This window comes from Ochotona curzoniae, unplaced genomic scaffold (genome assembly GCF_017591425.1).
Source record: "Ochotona curzoniae isolate NIBS_2020 unplaced genomic scaffold, NIBS_Ocur_1.0 contig_1, whole genome shotgun sequence".
NCBI classification, from domain to species: Eukaryota; Metazoa; Chordata; class Mammalia; order Lagomorpha; family Ochotonidae; genus Ochotona; species Ochotona curzoniae.
In genome coordinates this window covers 15107125-15127219 of record NW_024464918.1, presented here as the reverse complement: position 1 = coordinate 15127219, position 20095 = coordinate 15107125, and the positions used below count along the sequence as shown (strand labels likewise).

Sequence of the window (20095 nt, the reverse complement as noted above, 5' to 3'; positions counted from 1 at the left end):
ACTGGGTTAACTAAAATTTTAAGTGTAGCTTCATGTGTAATTGTATGGCATAAGAGCAAAGAAATACCTTATTTACATTGGTCAACTCATCCCAATAATGACAACTTGCAAAACTGTGGTAGCAAGTGCCATCAACACAGTACGGCATGACCCGCACACTGCTCACATTGATAGAGTCAGGTGCCAGGTTCATCACAAGGACCCTGGATTTTACCTGCTGTGCCCTTTCATATCACACATCCCACTTGTCCCCCTCCCCTTCTCAACCATGGCATCCATTAGCCTGTTGTCCATCACTAGAAGTTCTTCATTTCAAGGACGTTATGTAAATGGAGCCAGTCAGTCCCCTTTGGGAGTTGGCTCTTTTGGGTTGATACTATTTTCTGGAGAGTTGTCTCTGGTATTGCATAGATAAATAAAACAATCTTTCTCTCTCTCTCTCTCAATATATACACATAGAATAAAACTTCTCTATAATATTGCCAGGTAAGGATTTCCAGGGTTTTGGTAGGGTGGGTGTGGTGGAGGAGGATTTGGCCATTGAAGGAGATCTGTGCTGCTTCTTGTGTGCGACTATTGTGAGCAAAGATGCTGTAAAAAATTGTGCGCAGATTTTTATATACAGATCAGTACCGCTGCCCACAGTGGCATGACCAGGGTAGGAGAGGAGGTGACATGCAATTGAGAAAGTAACGAGACAGACAGAAGATAAAGATTATAAAAGCAGTCAGCCAGAGGAAAGCGCCCTTCTCTGAGGAGGAAGGTTAACCTAGAAGGCTCGCTGCCTCAATTTTTTATTGAACCATTTGGGGGATCAAACTATAGGATTTGATGTGACACAAACGTTGATACCTACATCCCATATTGATGTTAATCAGCCAATACTTGATGATCAAGAAGCAACAATATGACCCAAGTACAGAAGACAGTATGTGACTATCTCAAGGATATCCTTTCTTTTTTTTTTTTTTAAAAGAAACATTTCATTTTTGATGATGTACATAGTTGAAAAGGGTGCATGCCCACATGGGCCACCGATTAGGGTGGGAAGGTTTGAGGAATGGAGAACAGTGGGTGAAACAATTGCTTCCAGTTTTTTTTTTTTTCTTGCTGTATCTGGGACAGGGAGGAATGGAAGGGGAGAAAGCAGCACCTACCAGCCCAACCACATCAGTACCCAGGGGTGGAAGACAGCCACTCGATGTAATCCTAGGGTCCCCAATGTGGAGTATGCTCCAAGGGTATTGCTTAAGTGGTTCTGATAGGTGTGAGATGCTGTTGATTTCATTGATGTGTTGTGCCCAGATTTTGCGATCCCCAGAAGATCATCGAGGCTAAAGTCAGTGCTAATGCATAAAGGCAGTTTATTCAAACTAACCTAGGCTCCCAGCGCCGCCACCCCAGCCCAGCTGGGCTGGAGGAGAGGCGGCTGCAGCCAAGACTGCAGCAGAAAGAACAGGAGTAGGAGAAAAAGAGCAAGGTTGAACAGCACAGGGTTTTTGTATATTTCAGGCCAAATCCATATAATTATACAGTCATGATTGGTCAGTTTATCTGTTAACTTTCAAAAAGAGCATGTTGGCAGGTTTCTATCGGTGGGTTCGAATCGAGCAACTTTCAAAAAGTACAAACTAATGGGCTATAGGGCAGTGAGCAACTTATCTAACAAGCACACCAGGGGTCTCCTTCCTGAGGAGTGCTCCGCCTACCTGACCTGCCCGGTGTCAGGCCTGGAGTTCACACCGCCCCCAGCCAAGCAAGTAAGGTGGAAATCACAAAAGAAAAAAAACACTTAGGTTCTTCAACTGCAAGGTTGAAGAAATCCTTGTAAGGTCCGTGGCTGACATAATTCACCTTAGAATCTCCATTTGTCAAAGCTTGGCCAGGAGAGCTGTCCGATTTGTTCTGCCATCCATCCTCTGCCATGATACTAGACATCCTCTGCAAGCCTCAGTGAGCTGTCATGTCCCTCCATGCACATCTAAGTATGCCATCCACTCACTACACAGCCTTCAGCAACTGATGAGGCCCATGCTGACATATGTACTCCATGACCAGACCACAGATCCTGTGATTGTCCCCCTGGCTAGAATTTTCAGTTCAGTTGCAGAGTCCCCAAAGAAGCCTTGCCTGAGATGACCTGAATCTTGTGTGTACCAGCCAGTGTGGAGTCAGCTTAGTCCATCACCCACATCAGCCTACACACACATTGGTGGTTGCAGCCACTGGATTAGTTCTTTTTCCAGCCCTATCTCATGTGCAAACCAATGGATGCTGTCTCCTACCCTAACCCTGCCCACCACACACTCAGCCCTCACATATACCAGCAGGAACTGCAGCCTAGTCAGAACAACCCCCAATAACCCCTACCAGGCCTTCCCTCAGCCCCAGATCCTACACATGCCAATATATACAGCAGACCAATCCAGTCCATCCCATCCATATTCCATTTGGCTTTCATACACATCAATGGGTGAGGCAGCATAGCTCAGCCTAACTACACTCTCCAGCTCACACTTATGCAGGTGGGTACTACTGCCTGTCCAGCCAGGCCTGCCCCAGCCCTGGTTCTCATGCTCACCAGTGGGAGCCATAACCCATCATGGGGTCCCCACATTTTCCCTACGAGTCCTATTCCCAGCACCAGATGTTGCCCTTTCCAAGGGAACTGTGGTCTAGCCTGACAAGACTTGCTCCCAGTCCCAGCACTTATCAGCTGAATGCTGCAGCAGAGCCCAGACAGCCTATACTTACTCTGGCTTGTTCATGCCCCAATGGATACGGTCAATTAGCCCAGCCTGGCTTTCCCCTCATCCCAGCTCACATGCAGGCCAATGGATTTTATAGCCCTACCTAGGCTGGTCCATCCCAACTCCCAGCTCTCGTGCTTACTCGCAGTAGTGGCCCAGCAGGAGAGTCCCTGCAAGCTCCCTACTGGGCTTACCCCTTGCCCCAGTGTCGTACATGTGCTGCTGTGTTCTGCAACCCAGTCTGGCATGTCCTGCCTTACCTCGGCATTTTCCAGCAGTGCTGTAGCCTAGCATAGCCTGGCCAGCCCCTAGTGCTGGACATAATGTGAACTGACTGGTGTTGTGGCCCAATCTGGCCTGTCCTGCATTCTATTCTGGTTCTCAGATCTGCAAGTGGGTGCTATGAACTGCCCCAGCCCAGCCTGCTCCCAAACCTGACCTACACATATGCTGACTTATACTGCAACCTGGCCTGGTCTGAGCTGCTCTCAGCCTTGGTTCTTGTGCTCACCAGCAGGGACTGCATCCTGACAAAGGAGTTCCCCAAGCTCCTCTATCAGGCGACCTCCCACTTGAGATCTTGTGCACAGTTGAGTGCTTGGCCAAGCCTGACTTGGCCCACCTCCTGTCCCAATATTAACCGCAGGTATAGCAGCCTTGCCTGACTTAGGCACACCCATTCTGGCTCTTACCATTGGGTACTACAGTCTAGCCCCACCTGGATCACCTGCAGACCCAGTTCTTGTATGGTTCAGCAGGTGCAGAGACCTGTCCCAGCCTGTCCTACACTCACCCTGGCTCTCATGAGCACCAATGAGTGCTGGAGTCTAGCCCAGTCTGGCATACCCCACAAATGCCAAGGGATGCTGCAGCCATGTCCAACCCAGTTTGCACCCCCATTCTGGCTTTAATACTCACCAGTATGAACCATAACCCAGCAGGAGCATCCCTTTAGCTCCTCTACCAGGCCCACTCCCAGCTACAGATCTTATACTTACCAGTGGTTGCTCCGACCCAGCCCAGAATAGCTTATCCCCCAGATTTGCCTTTACTATCAGATGTTGCAGCCTGGCTTGGTCCAGTCCCAGCTCTCACTGGAGTGAACTGAAGTCTATCCCTGCCCAGCCTGCCCCTACCCCTGGCTTTCATACAAACCGTTGGGTGTTAAAGCCTAGCCAAGCTCTACATGGCCTGCACCCCATCCTGGTTCCCACACATGCCAGTGTGCTATGGTTTAACCTGGCCCTGCCCAATCCATTCCCCTGAGCTAACCTGCACTCCTGTCACAAATGGAGCAGCCTTATCCAGTCTGACCAACACCCAACCCTGACTCACTTGCTCACCAACAGGAACCCACCAGAGAAGTTTCCGAAGTTCCCCCACCAGGCCCACTCCCAAACTCAGAACTCACATGCGTCAATAGGTGCCAGGTATGTACCCATTGTAGTCCTTATCGGCTCACCCCAGTCTTGGCCCTTGTTTGTGCTGGTGAATGTTGTGGCCTGGCATGCCCCACACTCTATTCTTTGGTTCATTTGCTGGTGTTGCAGCCCTCTTCCTGTTCCCAACCCCAGTTCCCCTCAGTGTCACTGAGTTCTGTCGTCATGCCTAGTCTGGCCTGTCACCACACCTAGCTCTTGAACGAACCAACAGGTATTACAGTCCTGTAGGGATGAGTCCACGTATCTCCCAACAGGTCTTCCCTCAGTTCCGGTTCTCTCACATGCTGGTTAGTGTCATGGCCCAGCCTAACGTGACCCATCCTATTTCAACACTCACTGGCAGGCACTGTGGTTGAGCCCTGCAAAGCTGGCTCTCCAGCCCTACCTTGCATGTGCATCTGTGGGTGGTGGTCAATACCAACAAGCCCAGCTTAGGTCACCCACATGGGCAGGTATATTGGTTTGCCCCAGAAAGGTCCTCTGGTTTCCCGCCTCCAAACCACTCAGTCTCAGCTCCCTCATTTACCTGCAGGTGCAGTAGCCTGGTAGGTGAGTCATTCCTCACCTGCCCTGTTCTCCCTCAGTGCGCCTCCCTCCCACACATCTCCAGACTCTCTTTCCTGAGCAATCCACAGTTCCTCGTCCACGAGCGCACAGGTCCCCAAACCTTGTCTTCCAGCCGTGTACCATTCCAGCCTGGGACCTTACCTCCCATGCACAGTCACACGTGGGTCCCCGAAACCCCATCTGCCGGCATACCAGTGTTTGGCCCTGCACATATCTTAAAAAAAAAAAAAATAGGCAACTATGCTGACGCACTGGTATAGTTAACACAAATTAGGCATTAACCAGGCCCAGAATTACTGCCAGCTATTAGCTGCTTTTCTCTCAGCAGTGTTAACAGTTACCTAAGCACACGGTAACCTAGGCTTTTGCCTGAGCTTGTGTCAAGGATATATTAAAGCACACAGTCCTATGGCTTTGGACTGATGCCCAGTGGTCAACCTTTGCCCGCAGGCCTCGATCTTGGTCTTGGGCTTTTTTTTTTTTTTTTCTCCAACTCACACATCATTGGCTGCAGAGTTTGACTTTGGTCTCTGGCACCAGCAGTTGTGAACTCAAGTTTCTATCCTGCTCTTCTCTATCAAGTCACTGTGTTATTTTTACAAACTGCCTGCAGCAATTAGTTCTCATTTCTCTGGATAAATGCCCAGGGATGTAATTGCTGGGTCATTTTGTAGTTGCCTATTTAGTTTCCAAGAGTCTCAGTTTTTTTCTGCTCGGTAATGTCTGAGATACAGCAATATGGATTTACAGCAGCATTTGGAATTGTTTCCTTCCTGTTTATTATTCCTTTATCACTGGTTTGAAATGATATTTTCCTGATAGTTAATGATGTTAAACTTCTGACGAAAGAAAAGTTAACTCTGATACAGCCCCATCCATATGAGGTTAACGAAAAGCTTTTCATAGATTTATTTACTGGTTTTTAAAATTTCTTTGGCCCATTTTCTAGTTGAATTATTTATCATTTAATGTTGAAGTTTAGGGATTATTTGTGTATTTTAGATCCTTGTCTACCAAGTATATACTGTTTACCAATGTTTTATCCAGAATTTAGCCTATCTCAGTCTCCCTTTTTGTAACTTAAAAAAAATATTTATTCACTTTTGTTGGAAAGGCAGATCTACAGAGAGGAGAGAGAGAGGGACAAAGATCTTCCATCCACTGATTCACTCCCCAAATGGCCAAAACTACCGGAGCTGAGTTGACTGAAAGCCAGCAGCCAGGATTGTCTCCGGGTCTCTCGCGTGGGTATGGGGATCCCAAGGCTTTGGGCCATCCTCTTCTGCTTTCCCAGGTCACAAGCAGGGAACTGGATTGAAAGTATGGTGTGGCACGTGACCATCGGCACCCACCAAACATTTTTGGCACAGCTTCAGTAATAAAAAATTGGCTTTCTGGCAAAAAAAAAAAAAAGAAGTAGAGTGGCAGGAACACAAACCAGAGCCCATAGGAGATGCTGGCACTACAGGCTGTGGATTAGCATACTGCACCAACATGCCAGCCACTTATCTCAGTCTCTCACAAGAATCCTTCAACAGGTAGAAGTTTTAAATTTTGATAAAGTCCAGCTTGTCAATTTTCCCTTTGTAGTTTATGCTTTTAGAACTCTTTTCCTCATTCTAAATCCCAACGATTATCTTCCAAGTTTTCTTATAAAAGTGTTATATTAAGTAATTCTTAAATATATTTTTAATCTGATTTGAATTCGCCTTTTAAATCAGATGTGAGTGATGCCGTCCAATTGTCCCAGCTGCATGTGTTGAAAAAGCTATTTTTCTTCCTTTGGATTGCTGTTCTACCTTCTTAGAAATTAACTGCTAGGCCCGGCGCAATAGCCTAATGGCAAAAGTCCTCGCCTTGCATCTCCTGGGATCCCATATGGGCACCGGTTTGTGTCCCTGTGTCCTTCCCTTCCAGTTCCCTGCTTGTGACCTGGGAAAGCAGTTGAGGACGGTCCAAAGCCTTGGGGCCCTGTATCTGTGTGGAAGACCCGGAGGACGCTCCTGGCTCCTGGCTTTGGATAGGCTCAGCTCCGGCTTTTGAAGCCACTTAGGGAGGGAACCACTTGATAGAAAATCTTTCTCTCTTTCTCTCTGTAAATCTGACTTTCCAATAAAAATAAATAAATATTTTTTTAAAAAATTAATACCAGCTCACAGGATGGAACTCCAAGCTCCCTTCTTAATATTCTCTTTTGCCACCCAGTAGGGATATTAGCGGTTTTCTTACAACACCATGAAACCCTAGACTTTCTACCTAGGCCTTGGCTGTTCAGGTTGCAGATGGGGCTACAGGTGTTCTGACTGTGAAGTTTGGAAGAAACTGAGTAGTTAGTTACTGTCCTAGACTTGTTCATTTTTTTCTTGCGTGCCTCTCTTCTGATCCCTTGGTTACAGGATCAGAGTTTTGTTGCAATGTACTTTTGTATGTTGCTAGCTTCTCCAGTTCTAATCCAGGACTAGCACAAGAGTAATTTAAAATGTATATGGGAAATGGAATTAATATTTTCATACCATATTTTTCAAATCAGAACACAATTTTATCACAATACAATCTCCTTGAACTTCTAAAAAAAATATTTATTTATTCTTAATTGGAAAGGCAGAGTTACAGAGAGGAAAGAGAAAGATTTTCCATCTCCTAGTTAACTCCCCAAGTGGCCACAGTGGCTGTAGCTGAGCTGATCCAAAGCCAAGATCCAGAAGCTTCTTGCAGTTCTCCCATGGGGTACAGTATTCCAAAGCTTTGGGCAATTCTCTGCTGCCTTCCCAGGCCATAAACAGAGAGCTGGGTCGGAAGTGCAGCAGTCAGGACACAAACTGTCTCCCATATGAGATACCATTGCTGGCAGCCTGAGAATTAGCCGGTTGAGCCATTGCACCAGCTCCACCCATGAAATTTTTAAAGATTCCTTAATTTCAGGAAGAAGGAAAATCCATGAAATTTACCACCTGTTTTTTGTTAGTTTCTGATGCACCCCACTGGTCTACCTTCTTCTGTCTCAGAATCTTCTGATGTTTGTTTTGTGTATAGCATTCCAAAGTCTTTAGTTGTACTGAGAAAGAAAGTAAAATATGCCCACTCTACTTTTCTGGAAGCATAAATATAACCACTTCATTTTTAAGTAAATGGTAATCATCAAGGCAATAAATGAGATGTTTGTTTACCTTTTTAATCTGCGTGTCCTAAATTTTCTAAAATACACAATTTGTATTAAGAAATTTTAATTATTATGTTCATGTATGCTACATTGTACTGTCTTTGGCTTATTCCTACTCTTTTCACAAGGTTTGTGGGGTCAGAAGGAAGTTACCCCAGCATATCATGTCACCACAGTTTTATTGGTTATACAGTTTTGTGGCCAGGACGTGGCCTTAGATAAGAGTGGCACCCGTGACAAGCAGTAGTACACAGATGGAGAAGTCAGCTGTGTTGCACCCACCCCCAAGCAGCTCTGGAACAAGAGTCAGTGTTGGTCTGTCTCGGGATGACATGGCTAGATCCTCCTCTCCATACTATTCACTCATTCACATGGTCTGCAGGAAGAGAGTCGCCTTCAGAGAGGGAATTCTCCCCAGCTGAGTCAGTTTTCAAACTCCACTGCAAGCTGAAGGCTGTCCACAAGTCTGGTAGCAGAGTCCTTCACTGAAGGCATGTCTCGGGTGGCCCACTAGCACTTCCACCCGCACTGACCTTTCTATTTATTGGGAAAGTGCCTTTCAGAGCATCCCTTCTGAACTCATTTCACAGATCCTGTGGCATAAGACAGGAAGTGATGTAAAATCACATGCTAAAAATTCTCTTCCCAAATACTTCTCACAACAACCACAGTGACCTTTACAAAGGAAAATCTGATCAAGTCACCCCTCAGCTTATAGAGTTTCGGTGGCTTCCTGTGACACTAAGGATGGCAGTGAAAATCCCTGACAAGGACCTCACTGCCCTACACACTCTACTCCCTCCTGCTGCTCGAGCCTGGCTCTTCACCAGCCTCACCCTGCCAGCCACGGAAGTACCTTGCTTCTTCCCGCTCACAACCCCATTCCAACACAGCAATCTATGAGTGATCTTAAGCTGCTGCTGGCAGAAGATCACTCATCATCTTTGTTCTTGTGCACATGCCAGGTTTTAAATTTAAAACACCAGTTAGTAATCAGCCACTCATTTCTCCTTTGTGCTTAGGACAGCAGAATAATTACAGTAATGAAAATGTTGCTGTTAAAAAATATTGGCCTCTCTCCGATAGGGGTATTGACTTGATGCCCAAATCGGTATTTCCCTATAGAGAAAGAAAATTGTTGCTTTGAAATATGTAGTCTTTAAGTGGATGTTTCTTAATGAAGCGCCAGTATAGAAAAGGAAATGCAGAGAAAGTACGTGGCAGATCACACTGCGATGGGCAAGTCCCCACCTCCACTTTTCCTTCAGTGCCATCTGTGTAAATAATGGGCATGTCCAGCTAGCACACTGCAAGGTAGTAAATGACGTTCATGGTAAAGTCCGGTGGAGGAGGTACATCAAAGCAGAGAAAGACAGATGAGAAAGTCATAGTATACAGAATCATGAGATTAGGCTATTTGTAACTGGAATAATCTGGCCTCCATCACTGCTATAAATATGAAACTCTGGATCAGAGGCTTTGTAAAGAAGCCTTCTGCACCACCAGTAGTTTTCTCCAAAACCCCTCTCACCTCTGAATACATACAAGTCTCTCTGCCTTCTACTTCATACTATTTCAGAATCAACTTCAAGACATCTCGATTCCCAGAATCTGTTTGCCTTTGTATATAAAAAATTGTTAAAATGAAATTTTCTAGGCATCGGCTAGAGTAACTGAGACCAGCTTCCCTGATTACTGCCTAGACACCATTCCTGCCAGAAGACTTCATTTTTTTTTTTTTACTTCCAGACCTCCAAATGCATATTTGCTCTTCAGAAGAGGTTCCTAAGTTTTGCTGGAAAACCCAAGTTATATTCTAGTAGACAGGGTAGAATGAGCAAAAATGTGTGAGGTTAGGCAGATGCTCCTTACCCAGGTTCATATGAACACACATGGTTCCTGAGATCCAACTTTCATCACTGATTGAGAAAAACTCCATGATTGTCCTCTATTTGTAAATTTCTATTTTTTTGAAAATTAGCTCCAGCTTCCTGTTAATGCATACCCTGGGAACAGAAACAACTCATGTGAGTTCCTGCTACTCATAGGGGAGACCTAGATTATGTTCCTGGCTCTGGTTTCTGACTTCTGGCTTCAGCCTGGCCCAGCCGCAGCTGTTAGAGGTGTTTGAGGAGTAAATCAATGGAAGAGAGCATGTGTGTATTCCCGCTTCCCAAATGAGTACAGACAACATATTTTTCATAACAGAGACTTTCAAAATTAGTATTTTTGTTTCTAATTTTTTAATTTGGGGAATTATTTTCCACATGTACACAATTTACATAGTCACACAAAATTTGAGTTAGTCTGTTATTTTGCAGTGGATGTTGGAAGTTTTTGTGTTGTGCATGTATATTTTATATGCCACTTAGATTGTATAGTCCACACTTGTTAAAAACTACCTTTCAGACAAAGACATTTTGTCATAAACCTCTCTTTGTGCACATATAAAAAGGAAAATCCAAGTGAAACAAATTTGTGAAGGCATTTCCAAGGCAGTGACAATGATGAACAAATGCCACCTGGCTGGCAGCAGGCTAACATCATCCTAATCTCGTGGCTGTTAAAATAGGGACATAATAATAAGCTCCTGTGAATATATCCTCTTGCTTAAAAAATAGAACAGTCTCCGCTGTGTTGAAACTCCTTCTGTGTGTCTCCCACACTACACCTCCCTCCCTTTCGTCCTGTTGGCATCCACCAACCTGAATTTCATATTTTCGTTCCCCCATTTTCTGTATATCTTGGAAGATAAGTTTCCCCTAAACATTGTTTGATCTTGTTTTTGAACTGTTCTACAAATGGATCATATGGGTTTTTTTTTTCTGACTTGCTTTCATTATTCAGCTATGTTCAAGTGTAACCTGTGCTAACATGAACAGCTACGATTCCTTTTCTCTTAACAGGCACTATAAGCATATACCACAGTTGATCAGTTCTTTAGTCTCATAAACATGCAAGCTGGTTCCAGGACTTTGTCAGTATAAATTGTTCCACTCTGAACATTCTCCCAGCTGTCTGCTACCAAGTGTATGTGAGAATATCCCCCCAGGAAGGGAAACTACTAAAATTAGTTAAGGCGGAGTCAGTCCTCTTTCTCTGTGAAGCCTGGTTAGACTGTGTGGCCCAGGCAATCCCTGAGGCGAGTATTCAGATCTGCTGTTTCAGTGTGAAGGCAGCCATGGACCATGTATAGCTGAATGGATGTAACTCTGTTCCAAAGAAACTTTCACCAGTCCAGGCATTTGGCAAGGTTTGTTCCTCAGACTTGTTCTCTTTACCTTGAGGAAACAGAGTATCTGTCTTTGCTGAGTCTAGTCTAGACTAAACGTCCATGTGCAGGAACCAACAGAGAACAAAGGAAGGTGGTCACAGGGACGCAGGGGTGATCATACACCCCAGCCCATTGCCTGTGGCCTTCATGGTCTTGGGAAACCAAGGACAGAAAAGGGTTGAGGAAAACAGAAGGCTCACAGTGGCTCCATGCCGAAGCTTAGTGTGAGGAGAGAAGGGCCTACTCAGCTTGGTATCTCAGGGTGTAGCCTTGTTAACATCACAAAAATCATTGTGAGGTCACAGCCAGGCTGCAGACAGACACAATGGAAATAGAAGATAGTACTTCCTTTGGAGTTGTAGGTTTCTTTTATTTTAAACTGCCATAAAGAAAGCTGGAATTGGCTCTCTATGCATTCTTCCCGAGCACCGGAGTCTGCTTGCAGCTTCCTGCCCTGGCTCCTATCTAAATGGATTTGGCTTCAAAGATTATAGTCTCCTTTGTCTCTGATGTGATGGTACCAGTGATCCCCAGCTCCTGACCATCCTGGTCCTTCCCCACTTTGGCCTCTATGTTGTGCTTCTCCACAGTCTGAGCTACGATGTCTACTTCTCTGTCATGCGATGTCACTCCTGTTTTTGAACCAGGGATGGCTCTGAAGCTCCTCAAGAAAGAGCCAATTTTACTGGTTTTCTTACTTAGAGAACTGGATGTGGTTGCAGATCGGCTCTTCCCTAGTTTGTGAGCTGTCCTGGACTCCCTGGTGGTGGGGCTGTGGCTGGCACTTTTATGAGAGCCATGTCCCCTGCTCCTTGGGTTGCCCTGTCCTTTTTCTCTTTTGTCATCTCTTGTCTTGCGGCCAGAGAGGGACCGGTGGGAGGATGATTTCCGGCTCTTGTCCCCGCCTGTCCTGTGGTGAACTTCACCTGTCCTATGATGACGGGAACTTTTCCTGCTGCTACTTCTGTTCTTTTTAGTTCTTTCTTTTCTTTCCTTCTGGACTTCAGCATGGGTCTTGGGGATCTTCTGACTTCCATCGCGTTCGGACATGTAGCCATCACTCTTCAAGGTCGATACGAGGGGTGGCACGTGTCCATCAGTCTTTTCTGCAGGAGGCACGTTGGTTGTTATGGCAGCACTTGCCAATACCACACTCACACTGCTATCTGGAGAGACACTGGAAGCCACTGCAGAGGTAACTGCTGAGGAGGCAGTGCTGGTGACACCTGCCAAGACCACATTCACACCATCAGCAGTTATGCTGGCGGCACCTGCCACGGCACTGCTGGCTCCACATTCTCCTGGCTCACTGTTGGTTGTTGCTGCCAGGGCCGTAATTATCTGACCTGAGCCCACGGACTTGCTTGTTGCCAGGCTCACGGCACCTGCTGCAGGACTCACTACCGCCCCTGCTATCATTGTACCTGTACTGGTGCCTGTTGCTACCCCTGTGGCTGCCACACCACTAGCTATTCCTGCCTCTCCTGCCGCTCCTGCCTCTCCTGCCTCTCCTGCCGCTCCTGCCACTCCTGCAGCTCCTTGCTTGTGCTCTGGAGTGCTTGCTGTTCCAGAAGCTGTAGCAACCTTGATTCCCTCTCCCCCAACATAAGCAGAGGAGGAGGCTGCAGATACCTCCTGCAGCTTTTGAGTCCCACCATCTGGGCTTCCAGTTCCATGAGAGCCTGAAGCCTGTGCAAAGGGGAGGAAAAACATGTGAGGCACTTGCAAGAGAACCAAGACCAGAGCCATCTGTTCATGTCTCATTCTAGAGCCAAATATCTCAAGCTTACAATCAGAAGAACCTTTGAAATCGTGGAATCTAAGAATCCACTTATTGCAAGATCCCACCTGTCGTCCTCCTGTCAGAAGTCACTCGGTTTCCCTTGAACAGTCCCAGTCCTGGGGAAAGACTGATAGAAGTCCCTGTTGTATATGCACACACCCATGCAGGTTGCCCACAGCCATCAGTGCATGGCCGTCACAGACACACACAGTGATTCAAATGCAGGAAGGACTTACTGATTGCTAAACATGTTCCATGTGAAAAAAAATCCAGTAGAAGCAGAGAGTAGAATGGTGGCAACCACAGCCTGGGGGTGAGGGACAGGGGGAGGATGATTAAGCCGGACAGGGGTACAGGTGGATGGGAAAAAAAAAAAAAACTTTTCATGTCCTGTAGCACAATGGCATGGTTGACAACAATTAGTTATTTGTAGAGGGGATTTTGAATGTTCCCAATACAAAGAAATGATAAATGTCAGAGTTGTACCAACTACTGGTCATTTTATTACATGCAAGTATTGAAATACTATCCCATGAATATGTACAATTACCATTGTCAATTAAAAAACAATGATCACTAGTGAGGCAGCAGATGACATTCTTTTGGGGTTGCCCACATTGCACACTGGGAGTGCCTGGGTTTGAGTCCTGACTCTACTCTGCATTCCAGTTTTCTGATAACACATGGGCTGGGAAGCAACAGGTAAATAAACCGGATCAAACACTTGGGTCTCTGTAACCATATGGGAAGTTCAGATTGATTTCTGGACTCTTGGCTTTGGCCTGGTCCTGCTTCTGTCTGCTGCCAGCATTTCAGGAGTGAACCAATGAGAAGATTCTCTCTGTGTCTCTGTCTGTCTCTCTGTCTCTGTTTTTCTCTCTCTCTCTCTCTGTGCGTGTGTGAAAAAATGAAGTTAATGAAAAGCAATTTTTAGAAGTAATAAAGGCAGGATTTGGGCTAGTGATTAAGATGCCCACATCTCACACTGAGACACTTGTATTCATTGCCTGCTTCTGCCTCTTGACTCCAATTTTGTTCCAGTTCAGGCCCAGGAACACAGTGATGGAGACTCAGGGACTTGGGTTCCTGTCACCCCTGTGGGATACCTGATGGACACCTGCCTCCTGGCTTTGATGTTTTCCCTGAGACTGTTTGAAGCATTCAAAGAGGGAGTCAGCACATAGGATTGTTCCTTGTATATAGTTCTCATTCTCTCTCTCAAAAATAAAATACTATAAAATTTTCTATAATAAATAAAGCTACCTGGGTTAAGGTAGAAAGTGTTAAAGAAGAGATTGGGTGGCCAGCACTGTGGTATAGCTGTAACATTGCTGCCTGCGATTTTAGCAGGCAAGTCCTAGCAGCTACACTTTTGCTCCAACTTCCTATTAGTGGCCTGGGAAAGCAGCAGAGGATGGCCCAAGTGCTTGGGCCCCTGCATCCATGTGGGAGGCCCAGAAAAAGTTCTGGGCTCCTGGTTTCAGTCTACTGTGGCCAATTAGGAAGTGGACCAGTGGATAGAAGATCTCTGTCTCTCTTTCTCCCTCTCCCTTTCTTTGTGTCACTTTGAAATAAATAGATAACTCTTTTTAAAAAGAGAGACTGGGAATCAGGATTCTGTAGAAGGAATTGCAGGCTTGGAAATGAGAATAGAGTCATTTGTACCTAGGGTTCCTGAAACTTAACCTACTAGAGCATTTTGTGAGAAATAGATCAGTCTTCCAGGATGGGTATACCCCTAATGGTAAGTCTTATGGCCCTGGGTCCTTTGACATGGAATGCGTTTCTCAGGTGGGACTCAGAGGACAGCAGCAAGTTTACAGCCACCTTCCCAAAGCCTCACACTCCACACCCTGGACCCCTCCAGAACTTACCACCAGGCTCTTATCATCATTAGTTGTCGCATCCGCAGTTTGGAGTGTCGGGGTGCTGCTGCTGCTCTCTGCTGGTGGCCTCAGCAGGTAGACAAGTTTCTCCCAGTAACAAAAGAGATCTTCTCGTGCATCTGAAGAGGGACACAGTTGTAGATAAAACGTCCGGCCAGTGGCCAACTTGAGGCGCAGCTGCTGTTTGTCACGATCATGGATGGAAATCTTGACAAACTTCAAGGGAAGCAGCCTCGTGAGCTCTAGCGTCTTTAGAGGTTTGCGGCCTTTGTTCTTGCTGATCCGGCCCTGTTTGACATGCTCCTCACAGGCTTTTGCTGGCCGTGCCAGCAGCATGACGTCAGGGAGCGGGAGGATGGGGCTGGTGGAAGCGATGCACACTGTCACCATGCGGACACGGTTGTGAACGTCAATTACCTCTCCTTTCTTGCTGATCTGAATGAAGTCGCTCTCAAACATGGGTGCATACTTGAAGATGTCATACTCTCCTCCCTTGTACAGTTGCCGTTGCAAGTCCCCCATGGAGGTGTTGAACACACCTGTTGAACGGTAGCTGTGGGCCGTGTAATACGGTAACAAAGATACAGATTCATTGCTCATTGTTCTCTTTATTCTGGACAGCTCCACCAGCCACAGTGTGAGTCCCCAAGAGAGAGAGTGTGTGAAGGCAATTGCCCATCTCCCTGCAGGGCTTCGGCCCCAGTCTCCTTACACATCACATTTATCCTCTGCTGTCCTTTGTGACCTGTCACCAACATGCTCCCCTTTGTCCCAGCCTCTAAGCAGCCACCCTTCAGGGCAGGGCTACCAGCCTCCCCACAAACACACCACAGACAACCTAACCCTGTTAGGGTGCAGGTTTGGGTAGGCAGGCTAGACTATTTAATTTTGTTATTTGTTGTTTTAAATCAAACTGTTGAGATGTACAATTAATGAATCCATTCTGTTCCTGTGAATAGCTGGGTTGTAAACATCCAGTTTTGTTTTTGCTATGGAGAGTCCAACAAGGATCATCTTTCTGCAAATGCGTTTTATCTCCACTGAGTTCCTTTCTGGGGCTAAAATCCTGGGAGTGGACTGTGTACCTGTGTATTTGAGCTTCTAGTCTCCCTGGCCCCAGGGTGCAGGTGGTAGAGTGCTGGCAGGCACTCAGAAGTAGTTGCTGATTGAGTGGTTCAGTGAGGTGAGAGTTCTTCCACTCGTCATTTGAGGCAGTTTGTAGGACATGGAGGGGTTGTCACCCCTCCTCTCACCTGAAGAAAATAAATTTTAAAAAACCCAAGTGTATAGTTAGGAAAACAAGAGGCTTGGGGTTTTCTTGCTCAGGGTGGGAGTGAAGAACTGGATTGCAGCCTAGATCTTGAAACCCAGATCAGGGCTGCTTCTCTGCTTCAGGCCACGTGGCTCATTGCACTCATTCTGCATCAAGCCCGGGGTCAGGATGTATAGCATATGCGTGGGTACTTGCTGGGAACCACAGGAATTCATACACTTCTTGAATCACCATAGGATTTCACACACTGTGATGCCTGATGTTTTGCTCTTGATGTCAACTTGATAAGCCATTGACGTTTGATTTCTTTGAAAGGCTCTTCAGAGAAACTTGTGGCCAAGACATTTTTTCTGGAGTGGGCTTTTTTTGTTTTGTTTTGTTTTGTTTTGTTTTTTCACTTTGCTCAGGGTGATACATCCAAATTCCCCCTCCCTGGGTCAGACAGCTGCTTCTGAGACAAACGTATATCCTCCAGGCTCAATGATCACTTTGTTGAAGTCTTTAAATAGTCACACAGTGTTGTTTTGTATGTGTGTCTGTCATATCAGCAACAGGCCCTTGCATGTGCTGCTTGTCAACCCATATGATATACTTATGCCCGTTGAGATTCATTCTTCCATGCATTTTTTTCAATGAAATTCCTTGAGCAAATACTTTGGAATTAGTCAGAGAATCGAACAGTGAAGATAAAACTCTTGTTCACTAAAGAGCTAATATATTTTCTCTAAAGGTGTTGAGTGATTTTCTTAAATGAAAAAAATGTCATTTCATGTTGTGTTTTAAGAAGATAATAAGTGGGCCCAGCACGGTGGCCTAGAGGCTAAAGTTCTCACCTTGAATGCACCAGGATCCCATATGGGCGCTGGTTCTAACTCAGGCAGCTTCACTTCCCATCCAGCTCCCTGCTTGTGGCCTGGGAAAGCAGTCAAGGATGGCCCAAAGCCTTGAGGACCCTGCACCCTCATGGAAGATCCGAAAGAGGCTCCTGGCTTTGGATTTTCTCAGTTCTGGCCATTGTGGCTGCTTGGGGAAGAAGAAAGATATCTTTCATCGGAAGAAAGATATTTCTCTCTGTCCTTTCTGTATATCTGACTTTGCAATAAAAATAAATGAAAAAATATTTTTTTAAAAAGAAGATAATAAGTAAAAGTTGAGACTACTACCTTTAAATATAGGAAGTGTACCTTCTCTCCTCATATGCATGGATTTCAACCTTTTAACTTTTTTTTTTCCCTATAAGTTTCTCTTTTAATTCCAGCTGTCTGAAGTGGCTTTATAACCTCCACCAGGTTCCTCCCATAAGCCTACTTCTGATGAGTAATGAAGCAAATCATAATCATAATCGAGACGTTACTATCAGTCAGGCACACTAACCACTTTACATCCTGTAAAAATTTCAGTCCAGGGCTGATGTTATGCTGTGGCAGATAAACCAGCCACCTGAGACACCAGCAACCCACAGAGGCTCTGGTTCCAACCCCTGGCTCCTTCATTTTCAATCCAGCTCCCTGCCAGTATCCTGGGAAAAGCAACAGAAGATGGTCCAAGTGCTTGGAATTTCAACCTTTCACCCCCACGTGGGAGAACTGGAAGAAGCCCCTGGCTTTGGCTTCAGTCCGGATCAGTCGTGGCTCTTGCAGACTCTGAGGAGTAAACTAGTGAATGGAAGACATGTCTCTGTGTCTTTCCCTCTCTGCAACTCTGGCTTTCAAATAACAATAAATATTTAAATGAAATCTAAGTACAGTTACCGCCCATCTTAATTAGAAAGAAATTCAAAAGATTTACATCATTTTGCTAAGGCCACAGGTACCAAAAGCATGTGGCAATGGTTAAATTAAACTAGACTGGATTACACCAATAGAAAAGAAACATACATGAAATGATTCAGCATAAACTCATCTGCTCTTTCAATAATAATAAGTTCCTACTTTGTGTCAGGCTTGATGCTAGATGCCAGGAATACAGCCCTGAGCAAAACAGGTGAATAACCTTATTCTCAAGGGGCTTGCATTAGACCATAGCAAGTGAAGTGTATGTTATGTCTAATGTTGAGTAGTTCCATGGAGAAAAACAAGTAGGCAAACAGGATGGGAGATTGTGTGGGAGAAGGGGAAGGTGTAGTAAAGGAAGGTTCAATAACAAATGAACGAGCAGATGGACAAGCTTTCTGTCTCTCCTCTGTGCAGCTTTCCCTTTCAACTAAAAAAAAAAAGATAAGTCTGTCACTGAGGCGTAACAAGTAAAGCCATTGCCTGCAGTGCTAGGATTCCATACGGCCACCAGTTGGAGTCCCAGTTATACCACTTCTGATCCAGCTCCCTGCTAATGTCCTGGGAAAAGCAACAGAAGATCGCCCAAGTGTTTGGGTCTCTGCTACCTATATGGGAGACCTGGGTGAAGTGCCTGATTTCTCTGGTTCCTGGCTTTGATTTGTCCCATACCTGGCTATTTCAGTCATCTGGGGAGTGAATTAGCAGTTGAAAGGTAGGAAGGAGGTTTCATTTTTGTTTTCCTTTTTAAGATGTATTTATTTATTTGATAGGCAGAGTTACAGAGAGAAAGAAAGAAACAGAGAGAGTGAGAGGGACCTTCCATACACTAATTCACTTCCCAAATGCCAGCAATGGCTTGAGGTTGAGCCCGGATGAAATCTGGAGCCTCGAATTCCATCTGGGTCCCCCATGGGAATGTCAGGGGCGTTGGTATGTGGGTCATTTTCCTGCTTTCTTAAACACATTAACAGGGATCTGGGTAAGAAGAAGAACAGTCAGGATTTGAACCATGCTTATGTGGTATGCCAGCCATGTAGCCGGAGACTTTTCAGCAGCTGGAGGTTTAAATTCCCAGCTCCAGAGCTAGGCCACACACCACCCCCCACCGCCAAAGGGGCCAATGGGGTGTCTCAGTTGGGTGCCTAGCCCAAGCCAAGGTGGCCCCCATCTCTAATAGTTTTGTTGAGCCTACTATTAGCGTGCACATCTGGAGTCTCCTTCTCTTCCATGACAAACTTCTGGATCTCTGACTGCCCAAAGGTCACAGTTCCTGGAGTCCACTCCATGGATGTACCTGTGAGTACTGGTGGTGTACTCTCAAGTCACCACTTGGTTGATGGCAGAACAGCCCTTCTTCTCAGCATCTGTCTTTGCAGAAGCCATGTTTTGGGGACCCAAGTTGGAAAACTAGGATCATTTTTCTTTGGAGGAGTATAGTGAAGGTACATATAAACCATGACCCTAAATTTTGAGCATTTAAAAGCTGGTAGGTAAGTGCAATGAAGATGGACAAGAAAGCAAAAAAGTAAACAAATTATGGTAGATTAATAGTGAGTTGAATGAATTATGAACTAGTAATTTTTATAACTATTTAAGCTAGCAATGATTGTTTTGTTAAAATCATAACCACAATTATGTATTTTTCATTTTAATCTATTTATTTTTTTCTTTTTAAGAAACAGAGCTAGCTTCTAAATATTGATTTACTCCTCAAATGACCACAAAAACCAGGGCTGGACCAGAGTAAAGCCAAGAGCTAGAACTCAATTCAGGTCTCTCATGTGGGTGGCAAGGGCCACCTGAGGATCCTCCCAGGATGTGTAGCAGCAGGGAGCCGAAGTCAGCAGCAAGGTTGGGACTCATACCCAGGCATCAAGCAGCATCTTAACCACTAAGCCAAACACCTGTAACCCCTACATTGTATTTATTTTTTTATTACTTATTTTTAAATGTGTACTATTGTTTACATAGTTGAGAGGGATGCACACTTATGTGGGCCTCTGATTAGGCTGGGGAAGTTTGGGTACAGAGAAAGTTGGATGAGACATGCATTTCAGTTTTTTTTTTTTTTCTCTTGTGTTCACAGGGGATGGAGGGGAGGTGGCTACTCCTTGCTGTCAAACTACGTCAGCACCTGGGGATGTGGGTGGTCCTTTGATGATGCTTTTGAGACTCCTATGTGAGG

General features: G+C 45.5%; 1 protein-coding gene across 1 annotated transcript; it reads right to left on the bottom strand.

Annotated features, from left to right (window-relative positions):
• Positions 1–11548: 11548 nt before the first annotated feature.
• Positions 11549–19783, bottom strand: FAM71B (family with sequence similarity 71 member B). Its single transcript, XM_040975811.1, has 3 exons — positions 19776–19783; positions 14851–15475; positions 11549–12882 (listed from the first exon to the last, which is right to left on the bottom strand). The coding sequence occupies exons 1-3, from the start codon at positions 19781–19783 to the stop codon at positions 11659–11661; spliced, it is 1857 nt and encodes a 618-aa protein (XP_040831745.1). The 3' UTR covers positions 11549–11658.
• Between the last annotated feature and the right edge of the window lie 312 nt (positions 19784–20095).